This window comes from Copadichromis virginalis, linkage group LG4 (genome assembly GCF_057382275.1).
Source record: "Copadichromis virginalis isolate Kocher_CV1m ecotype Utaka linkage group LG4, C_Virginalis_male_GT1.1, whole genome shotgun sequence".
Classification (NCBI taxonomy): Eukaryota; Metazoa; Chordata; class Actinopteri; order Cichliformes; family Cichlidae; genus Copadichromis; species Copadichromis virginalis.
Genome location: NC_140621.1, coordinates 1142256 through 1168777, shown reverse-complemented (window position 1 = coordinate 1168777; position 26522 = coordinate 1142256). Strand labels below are relative to the sequence as shown.

Genomic DNA, 26522 nt, shown 5'->3' with positions numbered 1-26522 from the left:
GTGTTGTGGCAGTTATGAGCTCTTCTGTTTATTCCTTTTTATTAATCTCCTGCTGTTGGTAATATTTGCAAGGACATTTTAATAAAGATGTGACTTAAAGCCAGAAAGTTTCATGCCATTCACTTTGCATCCTTTGTCCATGAGTCTGTGCCAAATGTTTTATTTCGTAGTCTCCGATCAGTTCTTACAAACCTGTCACCCCAGACCAACAAGGCCAGTTACAGGATATCCAGAGCACATGTAGCAGTGCTCTATCAGCCTTTCAGCTGGGTGATAAATATTAAAAACGCCCATCAGATACTGCAAGTGTGTGAGGGATGTCCTTTGTTGTGTCAGTGCGTGGAGCACATGAGTCCTGCGTAGATGACATCGCTGCTTCGCGCACTGAAGCCGCAGCTGGAGGAGAGCTGCTGCGTCAGGTTGTAGTCTCGAAGCTCCACTCACGATGCTAAGCAGGCCGTGGGCAACGATGGGCCACGCACTGCTGTGAACAACATTAATCGGCCATACGAGGTGTTCGTTGGATCAGTGTGCACCGAGTCCGCGATGATGTCCTCGTACTACCACCCGGCTAAAGAAGCAGACATGGCGGCCATGACAGAACCGCTGTGCCTGGAGAGAGGTAACGTAGCTAGCAGGGTAGCTAACCCTAACCCTGGAGAGAGGTAACGTAGCTAGCAGATGCAGTGTGTGTGGGAGACGTGCTCGCAGTCTGATTCCACAACAAAGGCGAAACGATGATCGTTGGCTTGTCTGATGCATACAAAGGTACCGATGTACACGTCCCTGGGCCCCGCCTCCGCTCCTACACTGACACGTTTGTTTGCTGTGGTCGGCTTCTTTGGGTTTTACGGCCCCATCTCCTGCGTCTTTAGCGGTATGGAGCTTGGTTGGGCCTAAAATGCTGAGTATCCATCAGCGCATGATCCAGTCGGTGAGGAGGATCGTGTTCGACGTCTGTTAATGCACACAGACCCTAACGACACAAGTTAATAATTTAACCACGACACAGTTTAGATGATGTGCGCAGCAGGGGTGACTAGGACGTAACCTTTAGGGGGGCTCGGTCCCCAGTGCCACGCCTACCTCTCAGTTACTGTGAACGCTGCTCGCAGACACGTTCAGTTTTTTAAACTCTTTAATTACAACACCACCTTCAAAAGCAACCCTCCTTAGTGGGATGACCTGTTGTAGTGTCAAAGATAAATAAATTAGCCCATGTTTTCAATATAATACACAGGTTCACACTGGTAAAACTGATCAAACAGCCATGGATGAAGCATCAAAAGTGTGTGGGATACTGTACAGTCTGTGCTACATATACCTGTATACACATATGCTGTGGATCATGGTGGTGACATCGTGCTCTGGGGATGTTTTGCTGCAAGTGCTACTGGTATATCCACACAAAGAGGATGGAGTAACGTCTTCAACTTAACCTCAAGTGAAGAAAACTGGACAGATAGGACAGATATTCCAAATACTCATCAAAATTGGTTTTGGAATCATTAAAGCAGCTTAACATCATATCTGTGTAGGTTCTCAGTCATCCAGGTCACGGTAGTCTAAGGAGCTTGGGGAAAAATGTAACTGGACTTCTTTAAGTTTCTTGAAGACGTCTCATCTGAGAAGCTTTGTCAGTTCTAAGCAGTGTTGGGTAAGTTACTTTAAAATAGTAACTTAGTTACATTACTAGTTACTTCTCTCAAAAGTAACTCAGTTACTTCAAGTTACTCGTTACTTTCAAAGTAACTAGTTACTAGGGAAAGTAACTTTGGTTTTACTCAGAATTCTCTTGTTAATGTGTTTCTTCCATAACTTTGCCAGTCTTCTAGCTTGCTTACTTGCCACAAGTGCACTGTGCCACCTACCAATAGAAAGGAAAAGATAATGTGCATATTTCCACGAGAGAAATCCCACGCCTGGACCGTTGTTGACCGCCGCCATGATTCTAGCCTACGTCACAGCGTCATGCGCGCCTTTTACATCCAACACAAAAACTGCAGTCGTGGTGCTTTCGATTGTACTCAGAACTCGGAAATTCTGCCTTCTGAATAGGAAGATGTAGGCAACACCAGACTGCAGATGAGCTGCATACAGGGCTGGACTGGGACAGAAAAATCATCCCGGGCATTTTGACTAGAGACTGGCCGCCATTATAGCAAAAATCATAAAGCCTTTGAATGAAAACAAACACTGCTGTGACAGTGATGTTCACTGTTTTGATGGTATATATGTATCAATCTATCAATCGTTTGTTGTAAGATTCAGATAATTATTTTTTAAAAGCGAGACATTTTAAATGAGAATAAGAAAGAAAAGTATTTCTTTGTGCCCCCCTTTCCCTGTTAATGCCCTACATGCCCCCCTGGCCACACTTTGCTAGATCTGCCCCTGCACAGTTACCAGCTGTCAGCTGCTTAGAAAAGGATCCTGGGGTTATTTGTCTCTCAGAAACAGTTCATAACTTCAACTCATTCATGTCACCTAAAAGGTAAACCTGTTTCTCCATCACCTGTTCAACTCTGATGATTCAGTAAGGACATCTCCTGGTTTCATCTTCATGTTTCCCTCTCACCAGATAACCAAACGATATCATGACCTGCAGCTTTTTTGCAGCTGTGGCTCCAGCAAACATCAGCTGATACTAGAAATTAATATTAAATAAATTCTAACAACAGCTGATCAAGCTTAAATGTGCTGCTGTTGTTTAGCGCGACATCCGCTGGTTTCCTCTTTCGGCGCAAAGTGGGCGATAAACAAACAAGAGAGCCGATCAGCTGATCATTGATCAGTTTCATGATTGAAGTAGAAACAGGAGAGGGAGGGGGGAGGATGAAAGGAGAAGAGGCAGCTGTGCAGCAAAGACACAGAATAACTCCAGCTTTGTGCCTTTTTCATTGCAGCTGAATTACGGGATAAACTGTTCCTTTTCACCTCAATAAGAAACGCGTAATATTTTCTCTGAATACCAGACGGGACGGTTGGCAACTCTAATAACTTATGAACAAAATAAAGTTTAACATCGTTAACATCATAGCACCCACCCAGCTGTATAGAAACTCCGTCATGCTAGCTAGCACGCAGTACGGAAAAAGTCAGAATAACGAAAATAAACTCCACCTAAACTTGGTTCATATCTGACCCAGAGAGACTGCAGGTCAGAACTTCTTACCTGAAGTTCAGTTCACACTTGGACCGGCGGCCGCCTCGGGTCTCTTTTCCTTCTGCGTCCCCTTTCCTTCATCCACATGCTGGCCTCCACCACTTGCTAATGTTACTGAATCTGTGGAAGCTCCGCGATAGCCACCACACGAAGTAACGAGTAACGACCCTATCTAAATCCCAGTAACGAGTAACGCGTTCCTGGTTTTGGCATAATAACTAGTTACCGTGCTCGTTACCACAATAATAACGTAGTTACTGTAACGCGTTACTTAATAACGCGTTAGTCCCAACACTGGTTCTAAGACTGGGTGGACAGCCCCAGGTATCTATCCCAGTGGGTGACCCACTATCATGTGCTTCATTACATGAGTCAAGGTGTGAAATGGGTGCTTGGATCCTTAATTAATATTTAATTAAAGGTATAATTCCTCTGTTATCTTCTTCAGTCCCGTGTGCAAACACAGTGCAGTGAAGCTGCTAAACGTTTTGTTTTGGTTTTTATACCTGACCTGTCCAATAGTTTTAAGAAGTAGAATCATCGTCTGACTACTTGGTTGTGTCAAAAATATTTGCTTTGCCGAGAGGAGCGCTATAGACTATAGGCTCCTCATGTTAGTCTTTTTATTTTATATTTACAATATTATCTGAGTGGTTATTATTCTGGAGCTGACGGGGTGAGGGCCTCGTTAGTGAAAGAGACAGGAGGTAACATAAACACATTTTGCAGACCTCTTTCCCCCTTATTTATAAGAATGGTCAAAGAATTTATGATTTCTTTCAGAACTACTTCTTCTGTGAAGACTGCCAATGATCACCCTACTATTAAAACCATATATATATATATATATATATATATATATATATATATATATATATATATATATATATATACACATATATATATATATATATATATATATATATATATATATATATATATATATATATATATATATATATATATGTATACACACGTACATATACATAAACCCCTCATCGGAGCACTAGGTGAGTGGCTCCAGCAATTTTTTTTTCTTTAATCCCCCTCTCGCCCCTGTGGGCGGTTTATCCTTCAAGCTCGGGTCCTCTACCAGAGGCCTGGGAGCTTGAGGGTCCTGCGCAGTATCTTAGCTGTTCCCAGGACTGCGCTCTTCTGGACAGAGATCTCCGATGTTGTTCCCGGGATCTGCTGGAGCCACTCGCCTAGCTTGGGAGTCACCGCACCGAGTGCTCCGATTACCACGGGGACCACCGTTACCTTCACCCTCCACATCCTCTCGAGCTCTTCTCTGAGCCCTTGGTATTTCTCCAGCTTCTCGTGTTCCTTCTTCCTGATATTGCTGTCATTCGGCACCGCTACATCGATCACTACGGCCGTCTTCTTCTGTTTGTCTACCACCACTATGTCCGGTTGGTTAGCCACCACCATTTTGTCCGTCTGTATCTGGAAGTCCCACAGGATCTTAGCTCGGTCATTCTCCACCACCCTTGGGGGCGTCTCCCATTTTGACCTCGGGACTTCCAGGTTATACTCGGCACAGATGTTCCTGTACACTATGCCGGCCACTTGGTTATGGCGTTCCATGTATGCCTTGCCTGCTAGCATCTTGCACCCTGCTGTTATGTGCTGGATTGTCTCTGGGGCATCTTTACACAGTCTGCACCTGGGGTCTTGCCTGGTGTGATAGACCCCAGCCTCTATGGATCTTGTGCTCAGAGCTTGTTCTTGTGCTGCCATGATTAGTGCCTCTGTGCTGTCTGTCACATCCCCATTGAGTTCCTGATGAAGGCTCTTCTAGGCATTCCAGGATCCAGGTGTGGGGCATCGAGTCATAGGTCTCTTTGTAATCAATCCAGGCAGTGCACAGGTTGGTCAGACTGGTCTTGTAGTCTCAGCTAACTGCTCGATCTACCAGTAGCTGCTGTTCATCTTAGCCACTATGACGCCTGACAGGAGCTTCCACGTGGTGCTGAGGCAGGTTATTGGTCGGTAGTTGGAGGGGACCGGTCCCTCCTGGGGGTCCTTGAGGATCAGGACTGTCTGGCCTTTGGTTAGCCATTCCGGATTTCTCTCTGGTTCATCTGTGCTGCCAGACGCTCATGGAGTGCAGTCAGCTTCTTCAGACAGCAGGCGTGATCCATGTCAGGTTCTGGTGCTGTCCAATACTTTATACTGGAGACCCTGTCTTTGATATATGTCACTGTGATGGTTACTGGACCCTGTTCACATCGTCTAGTAGATCTTCTGAGGGTACTTCATGTAGTCTTGATTAACCATCTACAGAAGATCCAGGTTTCAAGCTTTACCATGATCCTATTTTTCAGGATCAGTGCACTCAACAATCCTTCTTCCATCACACTTGGGGCGAAGTACCCAATCTCGGGTGGGGGTGATGAAATCTCACCCCTTTAAACTCCCTTTCAACAGGAAGGAAACAGGAAGAAACCTCTGGCAGAACCAGACTCAGGGAGAGGCGCCATCTGCCGTGACCGGTTGGGGTGAGAGAAGGAAGACGGGATAAAGACATGCTGTGGAAGAGAGACAGAGATTAATAACAAGTGTGATTCAGTGCAGAGAGGTTCTGGATCTCTGTCCAGAAGAGCGCAGTCCTAGGAACAACAGAGATGCTGTGCAGGACCCTCAAGCTCCCAGGGCTCTGGAAACTGCTCCGTCTACCATTGGTTGATGCGTTGCGCCTCTGGTATTCCTGCCGATTCCTCTCTGTGGCCTGCTCATGTATTGAGCCTTCTGTCTGTTCATCTTAGCCACTATGTTGCCTGACAGGCGCTTCCATGTTATGCTGAGCAGAGATGGGCAGTGACACGTTACTGTAATCCGATTACTTTTTTCAAGTGACGAGTAAAGTAAAAGATTACTAAGGGATCCGCCCCACTCCTGCTAAACAGGTGACAATAGATTTAAGAGCTGCTGAATCTTTGATTTTATTCATTTATTTGCTGAGTTTTACTTGCATCTATTTGAAAGAGTGTAAACACAAAACATTATTTTATTTCATATGCTGGAATATGCAGAACATAGGTTTAAATTAGAGCTGGGCGATAGAACGATAACAATATGTATCGCGATATAACTTTTACTCGATAGAGAAATTAAACTATCGCGATAGACCTCGCCGCTCTTGTCCTCTTAAAAAAAAAAAAAAAAAAAAAGGTCAGCCAATCCAAATTAAGTAGCGCAGAGCCGAACCAATCACAGCCGCAGCGTCACGTCGCGTGACTTGTTACGTACAGCACAAGTGCCAAGCCGCACGTGTGTTTGTTTGGGAAGCAGCCAGCGGGTAATGGAGGAAATGAGTGTGCCGACTAGAAAAATCAACCGAGCGTGACCGAAGAGAAAACAGATGATGGTTGCAACGCCGGAGAGATTGTCGAACGGAAGAGCCATAGAAGTTCCGTAGTGTGAAGGTATTTCGGCTATTTCAAGTCTGACAAAAAACAGTAGCGTGCACTGTAAATGTGCCGAAAGCAAGTCTGGAAATACAATAAACCGGTGCATGCGTCACACTGTGCGCCACGTTATTGTTTCGGTGAAATGAATTTCTACAATACTGTTACTGTTAATTCTACTCTCTGCAGTGTTTAAATGCTTACATATACACACAGTTACTGTCCCTCCACACATACGACTCGGTTCTGCTTCTATGCCCCAGCTTTGTTTACTTTTTCCCACCGAGGCTTCTAGACTTCTGATTGGCCAACATTTCTGCACGGTTAGGAATCTAGCGCCACCTGCTGCTTTGGCATGTTCATAGCAGCGTTTTCCTTCATTTCTGCCTTTATGTGTGGACGGGATTATTTTTTAAAACGAAAACGGAAAATCTCCGTTTTCAAAAATACCCGTGTACGTGTGGACGTAGCCTCAGTCTCTGACTGGAAGCGCTAATTCGTCATTCGGCTTTTGTCAGACTAAAGTAACTGTTAAAACTGTTTGAAAAGCTCAGCTATACAACAAGGAGAGATTGAGAATTTCCTTTTAGTTCTCAGTTTATTTGATATTGACAAAAGTTAGTCAGTTTTGTCTGTTCTTCTGTAAAACAAACTAAGATTTATTTTTAGAATTAATATTTTGTTTCTAAGTGGAATTGACAGTTTAGTCTGTTTCGTTTGTTCTATTTTGAAACTTAAACGCTTTAGCGGCTGCCTTTTGTGTAGTTTGCAATATTTGCCTTTATCTATCTGAAAAAGTCTCATGTTCCTTAAGTACATCTACCCTGTTGAACTTATTATGGGAAATAAATATTTAAATCAAAACAAGCTGCTGATTATTTCACATTTCACTTGTGAGCAACGGCACATTTAAATCTTACAAATATAGTTATTTGGCTGATATCGTGATAGATATCGTTATCGCCTGAAATGAAAAAAACATATCGTGATATGAAAAAATCTCATATCGCCCAGCTCTAGTTTAAATGGTAAATTTCTTCATGTGAAAGACTGTAACATATAATTAAATTTTTGCTTGATGCAATGTGCATGAAGTTAAAAGATTAAAACTAATAAAACAATTTTTAAAAAGAGACTTTTCCATTTGATTCAATTTGATATGATGATTATGCAGAAAAATAGAGTTGGGCTGAAAGGTCTGTCGCTTTATTACGTATTCAGATTAGGTATCATGTTTTTAAAAAGTAATAAGTAAATAAGTAATCTCAGAGTGACGCTGAAAAACTAGTTCATGCATTTATTACTTCCAGGCTGGACGACTGTAATTCATTATTATCAGGAAGTCCTAAAAACTCCCTGACAAGCCTTCAGCTAATCCAAAATGCTGCAGCAAGAGTCCTGACAGGGACTAGAAAGAGAGAACAGATTTCTCCTGTTTTGGCTTCCTGTTAAATCCAGAATTCAAAATCCTGCTCCTCACATACAAGGTCTTAAATAATCAGGCCCCGTCCCCTGCTGTTGTGATTTGGTACTGCATAAATAAAATTGAATTGGTATTTGATAAATGGGAAATGTAAAGCTTACATGTGAGTCCTTGTGTTTTTAAATTAGGTTTATACATGTGATGTGTCTGTTCATATGGAGAAATCTGCTGAGAAGCAAAATAGGCTGTTATTTAAGTGTTGCTTGCAGGATGAACAGGTTAGCTTGCTGTACTGTGATGGCTCTACACTAAAGAACAGCGTGTGACGGGTGCACAGTACCTGTGGTGCTTATGGTCAGAGTTAGGTTACATCAAGTGTAGCAGGGATTAGTTAAGCTGATGATGGTGAGATTCATTCCACCTTCATGCTAACTTTATATCATCTAGTATAAAAACAGCATGAGCAGTGTACTGTCAAACATCTGCGTACGTCTTGTTCAGTTCGGTCGTGTAAGTCCACAAAGAGCAGTAAAACTCAGAGCAGCAGCAGCATGTAGCTACTGGAGCGCTCAAAAGAAAGTGTAGTGATTTGTAATTCTTTTCCCCGTACACTAGTTTGTGTACTTAAGTAGAGAATGTGTGTGCCTTTGCCACCTGTGTTACAGTAGGTGTGAATCATGCCAGGGCCTGGTGCCATGTACCAACTCTTCATGCTTCAGGCCTCGTCCAAAATGCTCCATATTCACATTTTCCAGTAGAGCTTCAGAGGGTTTAACATCGTGTTGGTAATCACCCCAGGAGGGTCCACGTTTCCAGTTTAGCCATGATCCTTCCTCTTGGTGGGATCATGGCCTTTAAAAGGCCGAATGTGGATTCATTGTCCTTTTCTGTCAGGTAGTCTCCCGCCATCATGGCCTGGGGTGCTTTTTCCTTCAGTGGAGCTTCAGGAGGTGCAGGGGCGTCAAACAGCTGCTGGCTGTGTCCAGATGTTGCAGAGAGCGTCCCTCATGACTGAGGGCCCTCGTCTGTGTGGTAACCACTGGGTTTATCAACAGGACAATGCTACAGTACACAATGCTGCAGGACAAGAGACTTCTTCTAGGACAATAACATCACCCTGTTGGACCATCCTGTGTGTTCCCCTGATCCAAATCCAACTGAGAACCTTTGGGGATGGATAGAAAGGCAGTAGATGCCTTCATGCGGCCGTCTTCACCACTTGGAGAAATGTTCCCACTCACCTCATGGAAATGCATCCTGTGACTGTGGGAGGGTCTGTAGTGTCCACAGACAGTGTTGTGTTGCTGTGTTGTTAATCCTGGCTTGTGTGTGTTGTGGGTTAGATGTATGCAGGGTGATCGAGCTGCTGGACCGGCTGCAGCGGACTGGTGAGCTGCCTCCTCCCAAACTGCAGGCCCTGCAGAGAGTCCTACAGAGCAAATTCTGCGCTGCCATCAGAGAGGTAAAGTGCCACGGCCCTTTTAAAAGAATGTTTAATAATCGTTTTCCTAATGTCCGGTGCATAAAGTGAGCATTGTCACGTCCTCACAGTCTGTTTAAAAGCAACTCTTTTCATTTAATCATCTCAGACTTTTTTAAATGACCCATGTGAGAACATGTGCACTTTCTTCCTTTCTTTTTGGACATTTTTGTCTTTATTGAATGGTGGCGCAGTGGAGATGGACGATACGCAGTAAAGACCGTGGATTGGACTCTGACCTGGGCCTCAGCACACTGGCCGTACAGCCTTCAGTAGAGATTAGTACATGAGCTGCTCTGCCTCCTGAGCTGCAGCCACATATTTAGCCTCCAATCAGTGAAAACTACACTTTAAGTTTGAGGCCATTTACTAAAATCTGATGCTGAACGAGCAACCAGCCACCACGCTGGCGTTCTTGGCAACACTTGCATTTAAAAAGTTAAGTTAGATAACTAATGACTGTAACAACTAATGACTTAATGAATAACTAAATAGTAAAGAAGATAACAGAAAGTAAATAAGTGTGAGCCTTGAAGCTGTTATCAAAGACTGACTGAAAGCACATGGTGCAGTTTCTTATATTTAGCTAATAATAGAATTTATCATGGATGTTTGCAGTGTTATCCATTGTCTGTGTATCTACTGCACTGTGTGATGCTACATCCCCATTACACTCCAGTCTGAGCCACCTTTGTTCTGCTTTGTTGTCCTTAGGTTTATGAGCAGCTCTATGACACTCTAGACATTGTTGGAGGACCAGAGGTGCGAGCACAGGCAACAGCCAAGGTATTACAAATGACAAAGCAGCTTTATGTTAGAGATTTGGGCTGTTTGTGATTGCAAACCACAGCAGTGTTGTAGTTCTTAGACTACGACGCTCTGCTAATGCCACTACACACACTGTAGTGGCATCTTTAGTCAAAGTGGGAAAAATCTGACTACACATTGGAATATTTAACTGTACTGAGCAGACACTGAGATACTGAGAACAGTGCAGTATGCATTTGTTAAACTGATAAATATGTTTTAACAAAAGTAGTACAGTTAAATGGGATTAACAGTGCAGCACTCCTGCAGTGCTGGAATATGGTGACCTCTGTCATAAATGGACTGATTCTTATACAGCGCTTTTCTACTCACAGCTATACAACAGGCCTCATTCACCCAGTCACACAAGCACTTCCTTCTATACTTAAGTGCAAACTAATCTACATCCACACTCCGATGGATGCATTGGTGAGCAACTTGGGGTTAGTATCTTGCCCAAGGATATTTGGCATGTAGACTAGGGGAAGCCAGGGATCGAACCAGCAACCTTCCAGTCAGTGGCTGATCTGCTCCACCGCCTGAGCCACAGCCACCCCATAAATGAAAGGTTTGCACCAGAGTGGCAGAGTGTGGAATTTGTTTTTGCTCAAAACAAGTGAAGATGTAGTGATCGTGCATCTCCCACTGAAACAGTAGGATGCATAGTTGAAGGGAATCTTGAAATGCTACAGATGAATGCAGCGTTTAATACATGAATTTGCACTGAAGAATACCACCTGACATCCTTCCAGAGTTTGCCTCTGACGGATATCTTTGTCTCCTTAAGCCTTTGACCTCTAAAAGCCTGTCACGGTGCCATGTGAGGACGAATGCTCGGCTGGTTAGCCGGCTCCACAGTGTGCTCTTCCTGACGTCTACTTTCAGCAGTTTGAAATGCTGAGCAACTTCATGTTTTGTGTCCTTACTCTCTCTGTCTGGGTTTTTTCTTCCTTTGTTTCCCTTTCCTTTCCTCTTTTCTGGCAGCTTTTGCAATCAGAATTTACTATTGTTAGAAACATATTTGCATTTCTACCACACATGCTCTCTATCCGATTGTTAAGTGATGACGTGACGAATCCTACTTCCGGGTCTAAAGTAGTCTGCGTTTAATATGGCTTTTGTGTTGTTAACATGTTTAATGTTTTGTATTTTCTTCTATTTGATCTCAAAAAGCTCCTAAAACAGTCAGTGATCACTGTTGACCTCCCTCGGCTTTTATTACCACTAATCATTTATTTAAGCTCAGTTTTTAAAACCTTAGGATGTAACTACAGCCCAGCCCATGCAGCAGTATATGAATGACTAACCTCGTATTGTGGATGGATTATCTCAGTTGTTCTCCTGGCTGAAGTTTGGTCCTTTTACAGCATCCTGCCATGCGATTACATTTGTTCCTGACCACCGAGAACACTCACGTTAACTTTTATCGAGTGGAAAAAAAGTTAGCTTGTTTATATTATGCTAACATAGCTGTGTCGCTAGCAGTCACGTAGCACATCATTATATACCAGCTAGCCCAACTTCAGTAACCCTACAAACGTCACTGCTGTTTAGTTTTCTGTCTTCATTTATGCTGGAAGTGATAGCAGAGCTGTACGTTTTAATTTGTTTCCAAAACCCCGCAGTCAGGACATGCTATATTGTATTTAGATAGAAGCTAGCGAGCTAACTCCCTGCTAACTTCTAACTCTGTTAAATGTCATAAATTCCGTTTTCATGGATGCCTGGATGTTAAACTCAGTTGTTACACCTGGTAGAGCAGAACGCTGATCATTTTATTAAAGATGAAAGACTTTAGACAGTTTTTCAACTCTCAGTAATGCCATAGTGATCGTTTGATATATGGACCTGCAGCGGAGTTTAGGCCCAGACACGGCTAGTGACGTCAGACTGAACAACCGGATAGGCTCCTTTTTGTGCTGTTTGTTTTTCATTATTTATTTTAGTATATTTGATCTATTTATTAGGGCTGCACGATTTAGCATAAAATGAGAATCACAATTTTTTGGCTTAGAATTGAGATCACGATTTTCTCACGATTTTCTTTTCCAATATAAATATTTATTGCACTTATTAACTGCACATCAACTTCGTAACAGTTGAGACTGAACATAAAAACAATAAATAAACATAAAAACAACAAATGTCTCACATTTTGTCGTTGCCGAAAATGTACTGCTTGAAATTCCGTCTCCACCGTTGCTCGACGATGCGTGTATAGAGCAGGTAGTGCAACAATAGAAAAATAGTTGGCACTGTGTAGCGTTTGTCTAGGGTGTTGATCATTTTCCTAAATCCCTCGTTTTGCACAGTGTTGATGGGAGCCATATCTTTGGTCAGGTGATAAGTGATAGCCTCCGTAATTTCTTTGTGCCTGCGCGAGTTCGACGGGTATAGGGAAGCGCTGTATAAGGTTCCGTTATTGATGTTTGGGTCGTTGACCGGGACGGATTTTCTCCAGTCACTTTCTCGTCATCCCTGACGTGCTCTCCGTTGTTTTTTCCCTGCTAATTGACCCTGTGCATGAGAAAATGCTAACTTCCTGGTTTGAGACCGGATGTGGGGTTGTACATTTCCGGTAGCTTTACTTTGCGGTCAATCGCTACTGTGAAGATATCCTCCAAAATCATGTCCAAAACTCGAAAACGGAAAGATGGCGTTAAGTTACAAAGAGCAGAAGGTGGGAACGCTCACCGCTGCTGTGTCATAAAAAATCTAATGATCAATTTTGACGTTTAAAGCGTTTAGATCGATCAGTTGTTTACATCGCTCAACACAAGCAGAACTGCATCACTGCAGCAGACGACACATCGTCCACATGCAGAATCACATCTTTGTATAGTGACGGGTCTTATGATTTAAACAGGCAAATGTTCAGCATTCAAACTACAGGTGAACAATAGTCAAACCAGATGTTTCCCTGTTATGTTGATATCAGCTAGTCAAGTACACACCTACACAGCATGTTAACAAACCGTGAAAAAAGCCACACAAAAAATGAATGATTGCTGGTAACGGTTTCTATACATTATTATTTATGAAGGGTATGTTGTGACTTACCTTCAAAATTACAGCGGTCCCTCGCTATAACGTTCACCTTTCACCTCGCTGTTTCACAGATTTTTTTAGTGCAAGTTTGCACGTTTTTTTATGTCACATTGTGTCCTGATCGCTGCAGACGATCTCCGTGACGTCTCTCCTGTACAGTACAGAATCGCTGCATCGATCGCTGGCAGTGTGACTCTGAAGTGCAGTACTGTATGTCCACGATGTCCACGAAACGTTTTGCACTGTCAAAAAATAAAATTGGCTCCTTGATTTCACCTCTCGCTGGTTATTTTTAGAACATAACACCCGCGATAAACGAGGGACAGCTGAGAAATATAACATTTGAATCCATTTTCTCTTTTGTTCTGAGGCGCGGGGAAAATATCGACAAGTCGATGAACATCAGAATCAGAATCAGAATACTTTATTCATCCCGAGGGAAATTAGGGGTTACAGCAGGCAGCACGCTAATGGCGCATGCGCACTCACAAAGGAACCTTCTGACCAACTTTACACAAACATCATTTACAGATATATTGGGTAAATGCCCGAGACATCTATAGAAATGTAAATCGCTGCTTGATTCATTCATTTGCTTAACTTGTTTTGGACCGTAAACAAGGCGTGAATAGGACACCGGAAACAAAGCTCCCCACAGGAGTTTCTGCACCGGAAGTAGCACATGCTAACGTGCACACAGTCAATTTTAGCAGCCAGCTTCTGTATCACGTGGTATAAGGCTCCGTCCTTGTCATTTGTTGAGCAGGAAGAGTGAGCGCTTGTTTCCGTGCAGATTACGTCCCGGATCAAAATGCGGTACAATCGTCGTCGTCTTCTTTTTTTTTTGTAAATCGTTGTCATTTGGAAATGAGATCGCACATAAGTATGAATTGAGATCGCGATTTTCTAACGATTAATCGTGCAGCCCTACTATTTATGCATTTTTATTAAAATTATGTATATAATTCAGTTCTATTCGGTTTTATGTCTATAGAGCCAAATCACAAAAATAGTTGCCTCAAGGTGCTTTATACTGTAAGGTCGACCCTATAGATACAGAGAAAAACCCAACAATCATATGACCCCCTATGAGCAAGCACTTTGGTGACAGTGGGAAGGAAAAACTCCCTTTTAACAGGAAGAAACCTCCAGCAGAACCAGGCTCAGGGAGGGGCGGGGCCATCTGCTGTGATTGGTTGGGGTGAGAGAAGGAAGACAGGATAAAGACATGCTGTGGACTTTATGAGTTACTCAGATTGTCTATAAACAGGCCCACATTTAACACTACCACTGTGGGAAAATAGCTTGTTTTGTATTGCATCCTTTGAATGCAGCATATGTTTGTCCTCCCACCTGTGTACTGTCAGATCCTCTGTTTTGTGTAACAAATAGAGGTAACTGGAGATGTGATGTGAAATAGAACTTGTTGTTTTGCTCATCATGTGGTTTCCTCTCTGATTAGGCCACAGTGGCAGCCTTTGCAGCCAGTGAGGGGCACGCCCACCCAAGGGTGGTAGAACTGCCCAAGACAGAAGAGGGACTGGGCTTTAACATCATGGGTGGAAAAGAGCAAAACTCTCCCATCTATATCTCAAGAGTCATCCCTGGAGGAGTGGCTGACCGCCAAGGTGGGCTGAAGAGAGGAGACCAGCTACTTTCTGTCAATGGTGTGGTAAGAGGATCACAGAAGCCCACTTACAACCTGCTGAGGAGAGGTGCACACAGCGTGAAGACCAGAAGCAGTCACTGAATCCTGGAATTATTTTAAAAGTGTTAACTACAAGTATTTATCCAGTTTCAAGACCCCATTTAAAACCATTGTCTGTAGAATTTGTAAATCCAAAAATAACACAAGAACATTTCTTCATATACGGCACATTTACACTTTGTTTTTAGGTCAGGCGCATCAACAGTCACATTTATTATCATTTCTAGTTCATTTTGTACTTTATGTATGTTCAGTAGAACATCTACATAAATATACAGCATCAGTATATTATAATTGATATAAATAATTGATACTGTTTGATACTAATTGATTCGTTTAGCCTACCTGTTGGCCTGGATAAGGTGTTGCAGGGGTCAGGTGCAAAGTGTGTTGGGTGGGGTTCGGGGGCCATTCCTCCTGTCAGGTCCCTCCAGATCTCACTGTTGTTCCCACTGGGACAATGGGACGACAGACTCAATACTCTGAGGACCTCCTTAAGCCCACTGATGCGTCTCCTGTAGAAGCAAAGGCTGGGGACAGGAGAGACGACTCGTCCATCACTGAGGTGGTTAAACACCTCCGTGGTGGCTGGGCCTCTGGGGTGGATGAGGTTCACCCTGAGTTCCTAAAGGTGTGGATGGTGCAGTGTTTGTTATGCTGACATGCTGAGAAAGATGTAGAGCAGGGGTGCTCACACTTTTTCCGCATGTGAGCTACTTATAAAATGACCAAGTCAAAATGATCTACCCACTACAAAAATCCAAAACATATACTTATTTATAAATATATTGAGGATTCTTTATATCTACAATGTATATACATGCATAACCGCAATATCCAATATTTCACAACACAATTAACTATGTAAATTTTTTGTCATTACCTGAGTTTACTCTGATGACTTGCACTGAATTGAATCAGCCAGGGATGCATAGTCCGGACAGTAGCTGCTGACGGCCAGGTTTAAGAGAAAAAACCGAGAGCTAAAAATTGGAGTTAACTCGCTGACTAGCTTGTCAGTTTTACTACGCTTCGCGCCGCTGTTTGCGCATGCGCAGCGACCTAAGCGTCAGAAAAAATCTGCTGTCATCTGACTGGCTTCCCTGTATCAATCAAGTGACGGGATGGATGATAGGCTGGCATCTATTTTTTTTAATGCCATGCGATCTACCAATATTACCTTTGCGATCGACTGGTCGATCGCGATCGACGTATTGAGCACCCCTGATGTAGAGGATCTGTGCAACAGCTTTAAATTATTCCTAAATGCAGTGGAGCAACTTAAAAGACTGCTCTTAACCTATAATCTCTATCTCGTTCACTCACCTTATCCAACATTGATAGTGAAGGTGTTAAAGATCCTCCATCAGTCACTTTAATATGACTCAGATGTAACCATAAGAACAGGTTACTGGCACCCTGAGAGGTAGAACTGGCTGCCTGCCCACATCACTGGGAGGTTGGAGAGGTACTCTAGCCATACGTGACAAGAGATGTGAAAACATGAGAGTGTATCCATCTCTCTAAAATGAAGGAATACTGTAGAAGTGCATGTCAGTGCATCGTCATAGCTGAAACAGGTTAGCACTGTCCTTTCACTCCTGGAAAGTGTTGATAAGAAGTCATTCTTGTTTCTCTCTTCTGAACGGAGCAGCTTCTGTCCCCTTCCAGAACAAAATGAGTGGGTGTGCATCAGAAGTTAATGAGGGTGATCTCTGTGTGTACAGCTTACCAGGGCAACCCTCGGAAAAACCCACAACCTATTCCAGTCGCTGTCAAACCACTTAAGGGTAGAGGGGAGGTCATCAGACGTTCACTTTATGGGTAAAGAGTAAACGTAGTCGGAAGAAACGGCTTCTTGTAGCATGTCAGACTTTTGCTTTGTGTTGGTCTTCATGCAGAGTGTTGAAGGTGAGCACCATGAAAAGGCTGTTGAGCTGCTGAAGGCTGCACAGGGATCAGTCAAGTTGGTGGTCCGCTACACCCCGAAGGTGCTGGAGGAAATGGAGGCTCGCTTTGAGAAGATAAGGAGCGCCCGGAGACGACAGCAGCACACCAGCTACTCGTTAGTCTGCAGTCAGCATGTTTGTATGTGGTGTGCACCCATACATATAATCATATGTTTGGATACACACTGCTGTTATCCTGAGTGTGGCAACTAGTCAGCTGACCATTGTCAAGGACAGTGGGCAGTTTTTCTGTGTTTACACAATACACCACCAGTGTAAATAAAAGAGATAATTTGCGCATCTAATAAACTCTTAGATTTTATTCACAGAACACAAAATACATCTCAAATGTTTAAAATTAGATGCATATGAGATTGAATTTAATTCAGTGGACTTTTATTTAAACAGCGACAAATCACAATAACATGAAGACAATAATACAGCAAAAAACCCAACAATCATATGACCCCCTATGAGCAGCACTTTGGCGACAGTGGGAAGGAAAAACTCCCTTTTAACAGGAAGAAACCAGGCTCAGGGAGGGGCGGGGCCATCTGCTGTGATTGGTTGGGGTGAGAGAAGGAAGACAGGATAAAGACATGCTATGGAAGAGAGACAGAGGTTAATAACAGATATGATTCAATGCAGAGAGGTCTGTTAACACATAGTGAGTGAAGAAGAAACACCCAGTGCATCATGGGAATCCAAGTAGGCCTGCAGAGCAAGAGCGAAGTGCTCTAATAGGGTGATATGGTACTACAAGGTCATTAAGATAAGATGGGCCTGATTATTTAAGACCTTGTATGTGAGGAGCAGGATTTTGAATTCTGGATTTAACAGGAAGCCAAAACAGGAGAAATCTGCTCTCTCTTTCTAGTCCCTGTCAGGACTCTTGCTGTAGCATTTTGGATTAGCTGAAGGCTTTTCAGCGAGTTTTTAGGACTTCCTGATAATAATGAATTACAGTCGTCCAGCCTGGAAGTAATAAATGCATGAACTAGTTTTTCAGCGTCACTCTGAGACAGGATATTTCTAACTTTAGAGATGTTGCACAAATGGAAGAAAGCAGTCTTACATATTTGTTTAATATGTGCGTTGAAGGACATGTCCTGGTCAAAAATGACTCCAAGGTTCCTCACAGTGTTACTGGAGGCCAAGGTAATGCCATCCAGAGTAAGAATCTGCTTAGATACCATATTTCTAAGATTTTCAGGGCCGAGTACAATAACCTCAGTTTTATCTGAATTAAGAAGCAGAAAGTTAACGGCCATCCAGGTCTTTATGTCTTTAAGACATTCCTGCAGTTTAACTCATTGGTGTGTGTTATCTGGCTTCATGGACAGATAGAGCTGGGTGTCATCTGCATAGCAGTGTAAATGTATGCTATGTCTTCTAATGATGCTGCCTAAGGGAAGCATGTATAATGTAAACAGAATTGGTCCTAGCACTGAACCCTGTGGAACTCCATAATTAACCTCAGTGTGTGAAGAGGACTCTCCATTTCCATGAACAAACTGGAGTCTATTAGATAGATATGATACAAACCACTGCAGCACAGTACCTGTAATACCTACAGCATGTTCTAATTGCTCTAATAGGATATTATGGTCGACAGTATCGAACGCTGCACTGAGGTCTAGCAGGACAAGCACAGAGATGAGTCCACTGTCAGAGGCCATAAGAAGATCATTTGTAACCTTCACTAAAGCTGTTTCTGTGCTGTGATGAGCTAGGGCTGCTCAATTAATCGAATTTTAATCACGATTACGATCTGGGCTTTCAACGATCATTAAAAATGACTGAGCTGATTATTAGCCCCTCCCTCATGCTTTACTCTCGCGCTGCTCCGTGTGGTAAATCAAGCGTTCCGCTCTCCATTTCCAACACACGTCACAACAATTAAGAGGACCCGAGGGAAGCTCGGAAAGCTAAGCAGAAGTTATTTGGAGAGGAGAGTGACTGCCGTTGGTTGAAAAGAGGTAAAAAAACTTCAGTGGTGTGGAAACATTATGGGTTCAGTCAGACGTGGATCAAGTAGACACAGTGTGTAAACTTTGCTACGGTGTCATAGCTGCACCACAGAGCAACACTGCAAAGTTCACTAAACATAGATGTTTACATTTCTCATTTATTTCTTATATTGCAAACATTTGCACTGTTATCAGTATTTGCACTATTTTATATTATTTTTTAAAGTCATTATTCAATACATTGTTATTGTTAACCCTTTAAAGACGGTCAGAGCAGCACGCTCCGTTTTGTGTAACTATTTTTAAATCCCTGTAGAACCGGAACCGCGTAAGCTAGCGCAATATTTGTTTTGCATATGAAACCGGAGGAGTTGTACTTACATCTTATGCCATCAGCTTGTCCTCGGTCACAGTTTCCTTCCACATGAAGCTTTGCAAAAATCGCATAAAAAGCACTTGCAGGAACAAAAACATAATACTCCAGAAACACGCTTTGCCGATCCATCAGCTGTTCTTAACACTTCCCACATTGAAAAAGACGTCAACGCGAACTATCGCATTTCCTGCCCGAAACCGGAAGTGACGTCATTTTCGCGGAAAATGTAGTTTTTTACTTGTAGGCCTTAAAAGCCTATACTGGTGTTTTTATAAGTCATGTTTGACTCTATACTTTTCTGAATAGTTGCTGGGATGCTTAGAACTCGAATTGCACTGCTGGAAATAGTTTATTTTGATGCTGTTTTCTTTGCAAAATTGCATCATAGGATTGTTTTTTTGTTTTTCCTGCAGTGTATAAAAATTGCTGTATCTCCAAAATAAAACTATGAAGACACTCAAAATAAATTTCCTGTTGTTGTAAACTACTTTTTGCAACTTTTTTGTATTTAAAGTTTTGAGGGATAAGCCTCATAAATTTCTCCAAGTAGAAATATATGTAAAAAAACAAAAAACAAAAACGATTTTCAATTTTTTTTGTAGTTTATTGCACTTTTTTGCAATTAATGTAATTACTATGGACTTAATGCATACATATTATTAAAATATGGGCTATAACAGTTGTATAGCAACTTGAAATGCTCCCACAAATGGCACTACAACATGTAAAAAAATAATATAAGCTCTGGCGGACTTGGTTCTATGGTAGGTCTTAAAGGGTTAAATAAATATCGTCAAATAGGGCTGGGCCATATTATACCGTTCACGGTAATACCGGTATAATGTTAGGCAACGATAGGAAAATGAAATATCGCGATAGAATGGGAGTAAAACGCGCATGCGCAGTGCCTTTGTTTTCATACGCACATGGCCGATTGTTGAGGAACCAGAATTGGTTTGTAAAAATGGTGCAACTTCCATGATGTGGAACTGGTTTGGTGTTTGTCCGTCAGATACACAACAAAGCACATTTTTTTGCAGAACATGCAAGCGGCCGTTGTTATTGTCGTATTTGTCGGACTAAGATGCTCTTAAATCTGGGAGTAATCTGGGTCCCAAACTCTGTATATTTGACTTCAGGTCAAACAACACTGCAGCATCACTGAGAGTTGAAAACTGTCTAAATGATTTCATCTTTAATAAAACGATCAGCATTGCTGCTTTACCAGGTGTAACTATAAAGTTTAACTTCCAGGCATCCATGAAAACAAAAGTTATTACATTTAACGGAGTTAGAAGTTAGCAGGAAGCTAGCGGAAGTAGCTCGCTAGTTTCGCTAGTTACCTAAACATGATATAGCGCATGTTCTGACTGAGAGATTTCTGAAAAAATTCAAACGTACAGCTCTGCTATCACTTCCAACATAAATGAAGACAGGAAACTAAACAGTGGTGACGTTTGTAGGGTTACTGAAGTTGGGCTAGCTGGTATATAATGATGTGCTACGTGATCGCTAGCGACACAGCTATGTTAGCATAACATAACAGTGAAGCTGGAGGACGAACACTAACATTTTTCCACTTATAAAAGTTAACGTGAAGGTTCTTCATGGTTAGAGACAAATGCAATCGCATGGCAGGATGCTGTAAACGGACCAAACTTCAGTCAGGAGAACAACTGAGATAATCCATCCACAATACGAGGTTAGTCATTAATATACTGCAACAACATGGGAATAGATCAGCTGCCAGAGAATTCAACATTAATGAATCAATGGTACAGAAGTGGAGGAAGCAAGAAGAATGAGTTTAATAAAGTTTGATTTATCTGACTGCTTTGTTTCGCTTAATGTGCCTTATAATCCCGTGCACCTTATGGTCCGAAAAATGCGTACTGCACACTGCAGTTTAATGTTGCAAAGCACCTCTTTTTAACTTCAGTGGATATTATACATGGTTATGCTCAGGATATGTCAGCCAATTTCTACTGGAAATGCCTTTGGGTTAAACTTTCAGCAAGGAATTTGCATTTGCACTGATAAATTTTTTATAAAGCTTTAGTGTACATAAAAACCAGCTTCTTGTTTACGTGAAAATAAATGGAAGGTTGTCTTTTTGCGCTAGTAATGTTGTGGAGTTGTATTTTGTCTCGCATCAATTATATCGTCAGTTATATCGTTATCGCAAATTTTCAAATATATATCGTGATAAATATTTTTGGCCATATCGCCCTGCTCTATCGTCAAATAATCGAGATCTCAATTTCAGTGAAAATAATCGTGATTATCATTTTTGCCATAATCGAGCACCCCTATGATGAGCTCTGAAACCTGACTGAAACTCTTCAAATAAGCCATTCCTCTGCAGATGATCTGTTAGCTGTTTGACAACTACTCTTTCAAGGATGTTTGATATAAAGGAAGGTTGGAGATTGGCCTATAATTAGCTAAGACTGCTGGGTCTAGAGATGCTTTTTGAGTAAAGGTTTAACTACAGCCAGCTTGAAGGCCTGTGGTACATAGCCGATCATTAGAGATAGGTTGATCATATTTAAGATCGAAGCATTAATTAATGGCAGGACTTCTTTGAGCAGTTTTGTAGGAATGGGGTCTAAAAGACACGTTGATGGTTTGGAGGAAGTAATTATTGAAGTTAACTCAGAAAGATCAATTGGAGAAAAAGAGTCTAACTTAACATCAATGGTACTAAGAGTAGCTGTAGATAATATTACATCTGTGGGATGATTACTGGTAATTTTTTCTCTAATGATAAAAATGTTATTTGTGAAGAAGTTCATGAAGTCATTACTAGTTAACGTTAAAGGGATGGTTGGCTCAACAGAGCTCTGACCGTTTGTCAGCCTGGCTACAGAGCTGAAGAGAAACCTGGGGTTGTTCTTATTTTCTTCAATCAGTGATGAATAGTAAGATGTTCTGGCTTTGCAAATTGTTTATGTTTAAGTTGTTTGTTGCTGGTTTTTAGTTTGTTTTTTGTCTGTTTGGGAGCTGACACAGTCTCTATGGAGATGGGTTTTTGGGGGGGTAGCAGGAGGAGAGAAGCTGCAGAGAGGCGTGTAAGACTGCAACTCTGCTTCCTGGTCCCAACTCTGGATAGTCATATTTTGGGGGGTTTAATAAATTTGTCCATATTTCTAGAAATGAGAGCTGCTCCATCCAAAGTGGGATGGATGCCGTCTCTCCTAACAAGACCAGGTTTCCTCCAGAAGGTTTGCCAATTATCTATGAAGCCCACATCGTTTCTGGGACACCACTCAGACAGCCAGCAATTTAAGGAGAACATGCGGCTAAACATGTCACTCCTGGTCTGATTGGGGAGGGGACCAGAGAAAACTACAGAGTCCCACATTGTTTTGCAAAATGCAATACCAGTCAGGGTAATGACCTCAGTGTGTTATCCAATCGGTCTGCCACATGTGATAACACCACTGTCTTTGTTAATCTATTAAACATTCAGACACTTATGAGCAACAACCATCTAATCCAGCATCTCCTCACCAACCGTAAGTTAGACTTTCCCAGCTTAACTGAGACATGGCAACAACCCCATGACTTCTCCCAACTCATTGATCCCACTTCTCTGAGGGTTGTTTACATCTGTGCAGCTTGTGGAACTGGGCAGGCAGGAGACATACCAGTAATGTTTGGCTAGAAGTGGAAGAATGTGGGCATGGGGAGATGGGAGTGGGTCAACTAAGCCTGTCAGAGGTTTCATGTGTCTGCCTGGGAGCAGGTCAGCAGTGACTTAGCGCACATACAACCCATCTGCACCAATTACATGTTGGCTAAAATAACACAACACACTTTATTTTCTTTTAGAAATGATTAAGCTACCTAACACTCGGAAAGGCAAGCCGTTTCCTTCATGTGGACTTGGACTGGACTCAGCTTTTTGTCAGACTTGGGAACCATGCAGTCTTTTGATGTCACATTTTCGGATTGCCTTGGATTGCTTGGAACCCAGCAGAGTAGGTACTAAAAAAGTACCTGGTAACATGTGCTGTGACCTAGTGGAAAACCCTAAAAACATCAAGCCGACCTGAGTAGGTACTAATGAAAAAGGGCTACAAATCTTGCAGGAGCAGGTTGGTTGCTGATGCTGTGGGCAGAGGCAGGTGGCTAAAAATTGACAGGGGGTCCCAAGAATGCTAGCAGGATGGAGGGTACAACTGATGTTAGTAACAAAATTAAGGCTGGAGTGAACCAGTGGAAAAGTTTTAACATCGTTAAGAACCAAGAAGGTAAAGAGCTGGACTTGTGAGAAGTGTGGCAAAGTTCTTGTATTTCATAGTTTCACATCGCTGCTGTTCAGTGACATCTACCTGTGTGTTTTACACTGGCAGGATGAAAGCTTTCAAAGTACAGACTGCTGCATGCATTTGTGATCTGGATGGAAAAAGCACGAGTTAATAATAATAGGTTTAAATGAGCCGCCACTGGCAGCCAGATTGAAAAAATCGTCCTGCACAGGGCTCTAGTGCAGAATGGTCCAGCCAATGCCCCCAACCTCCTCCCCACTACCCCTCTGTTGAACTTCTGCCAAAGATCTTGCAGACTGAGACATTTCCAGCACACCCACACTATATGTTTGGGCAAGTCAGGCCTTTCCAACATCCTCCCTTTCAACAAAACCAAATAATTTCCTCCCATTTATGTAGTGGAAATGTCAACAAGCGCTGTGTGGCAGGCAGGAGTTGGACCCAAAATGCAGGCTCTCAGACTCGAGGGATGAACTCAAAATCACAGCTTTATTGGCTGGCAAGGAAGATGCATACAAAACAAAGCCACACTGGGAACTCTAAGTTCAAGAAAACACAGGGAGCGAGTAACACAGCAATGAGGGACGACGCGACACTGACTCAGAGAAACACAGGACTTAAATACACTGGGAAATAACGAGGGGAATGAGACACAGGAGGGGAGCACAGCTGGGAGAAATCAGACATAACCAGACGAAAGGGAAGCGAAACTCAATACATTCACGTAGGACACAGACCTTCAAAGTAAAACAGGAAATGTAACACAGACGCAGACTGACTAGGGGAGACAGAGCAACTAAGAAACACAGAGACCAACATAAAAGAGGCACAGAGGGCGGCTACTAAACACTCAGAAAACTAACCAGAATACAAGAAACCCAAACTAAGATACTAGACTATAGAACAAACTGAGGCAACAAAGACAACTTAGAACATGCAACATAACACAAAAACCCTGAGACACAAGAAACTCACAACACTGGGTCAGGAGCTCCAGGATCCTGACAGGAAATGTCCTAGAAAACTACCAAAGATAACACAATCTGGGAGGAATAAAATAACTTCAAAGCTGTTGTGACAGAATAAAGAACCCACGCACAGCACTGTAAATTGTCTTTATTTCCAGACTGTTGTTGTGGCAGCGGTCCAGCTGCCCTCCTCGTTCTTCATGCCACACACAGATCTCTCTTCTAGTCTCGGTCATTGTGTCCTTGGGCAAGACACTTCACCTACCGCCTACTGGTGATGGCCAGAAGGGCCGATGGTGCAATGTGGCAGCCTCGCTTCTGTCAGTCTGCCCCAGGGCAGCTGTGGCTACAACTGTAGCTGCCTCCACCAGTGTGTGAATGGATGGATGACTGGGTGTGTAAAGCGCTTTGGGATCCCTAGGGGGGACTAGTAAAAGTGCTATACAAATACAGGCCATTTACCATAGCTGTGGAGAGTCTTAAGGTCATATCGACACGCCCTGACAAAGGGGGATCATTCCCCGTACATATGGGAAACGGAGTGGTGAGATAGTCTGTGATAGAGAACTGGTGGCAGTAGATGGCTACCTCTCCTTGAGCCCATTTCTGCGGATGTTTGTTGTTGGAATGGAAATGTTCCTGTTCCTACTGTCACCAGCGCTTGCTCATAGTCAAATACGATGTCCATCTGAAACACGAATGTCCAGATACCAAGTACAAATGGAGCTTAAAGGATCGGTTACTGGATGCTTTTTTCCTTATTTTTCTCATGCAACATGTCAAAGAATTACATATGTATCAAGTAAGCAGTTGGTGTATGACGAAGATACTATAGGTGGCACAAATTGATCCATCCCTCCATTTCAGGGGCAGCAGTCTAAGCAGAAATGCCCAGAATCCCTGATCCCCACACACCGGAATATCTCCAACATGTCCTGGATCTACCCTGTGACAACAACATAGCTGCTTAGATAAACCTGAATAACAAATAGGGTCTGGCTGATAGACTGTGTAGCTGTGGTCATATATCACCATGTAGGTTAATGCATTCTTTCACCTTCCACAGATCTCTAGAATCCAGAGGCTAACCAGCCCAACGCCTTCATCTGATTTATCATCCAGACCTCCCGATTCTTCTGCTCCAGCAGGAAGAAAGACCATGGATGGAAGCAAAGAAGTAGTCAACCAACAGCTGTTACCTGAGCTGAAGCATTGAAACCTGCAGTTTAGGATCCTCGTGCCACTTTCTTAGACAAATGAAAAATCTGAGCTAGCTTGTAGTCAGAACGTGCCTGTAAATTTCTTTTCCCAGAGTGATGTCTTCCTGAGCATCCTGTTACATACGGCCAAATATTCTCTCTGGTGTGTAGCTTAATCAGAATCTAAACTGCACATTCTCAAGTGTTTTATAGTACACTGCATTTCTGATTAGAGTCCACATTCTGCAGTAGACCTCGGTAGCAGAAAAAACATTTCCCAGGATAGACCCAGATAGAAGGCTAAGTGTTGGCATTTGTGAATGGCTTGTTCCATTTTGTGAAATTGTTGACATTTTTTTGTATTTTATTTTTTGTCTCTATATTTATTGGCAAATTTCCCATGAATTAAAGTCAGTGTAAAATGAATATTCTTGCATTAGTATTCTTTTATACTGCGTAGTGCTCACACGCACAATCCTCCCATAACACAAGTTTGCAGTCTCACATAATTACACAATCTAGAGCCAGTTTCTTGGAATGCCGACAGACCTGATCATTTCTTCCCAGCGCTTGTTTCCATCCCTGCTAACCTCATTTCTTCAGGGCTGCCTTTACTACCCTTAATGATTTCATGGTACAGTAATTCTTTTTTTTTTTTTCTTGCCTGTCCCGTTTGGCTCTTTTGCATCAGAATTGTTGTCTAAAGGCAAAGAAAGATGCCCAACGGATTTACTTTACCAAATT

The 26522-nt window shown here is 42.6% G+C and overlaps 1 protein-coding gene across 3 annotated transcripts; it reads left to right on the top strand.

Annotated features, from left to right (window-relative positions):
• The first annotated feature begins 236 nt into the window (after positions 1 to 236).
• On the top strand, positions 237 to 26204 carry lin7b (lin-7 homolog B (C. elegans)). 3 transcript variants are annotated; one of them, XM_085453048.1, is made up of 6 exons: positions 237 to 622; positions 9343 to 9461; positions 10194 to 10265; positions 14797 to 15006; positions 16944 to 17130; positions 25646 to 25713. In XM_085453048.1, exons 1-6 carry the CDS (start codon positions 547 to 549, stop codon positions 25651 to 25653), a joined length of 672 nt encoding a protein of 223 aa, XP_085309174.1. In that variant the 5' UTR covers positions 237 to 546; the 3' UTR covers positions 25654 to 25713. The 3 variants fall into 3 exon arrangements, with proteins under 3 accessions (XP_085309174.1, XP_085309176.1, XP_085309175.1); XM_085453049.1 differs by having other exon boundaries at positions 287 to 622; positions 16944 to 17107; positions 25646 to 25744; XM_085453050.1 differs by lacking the exon at positions 16944 to 17130 and having other exon boundaries at positions 25646 to 26204.
• The last annotated feature ends 318 nt before the right edge of the window (positions 26205 to 26522 follow it).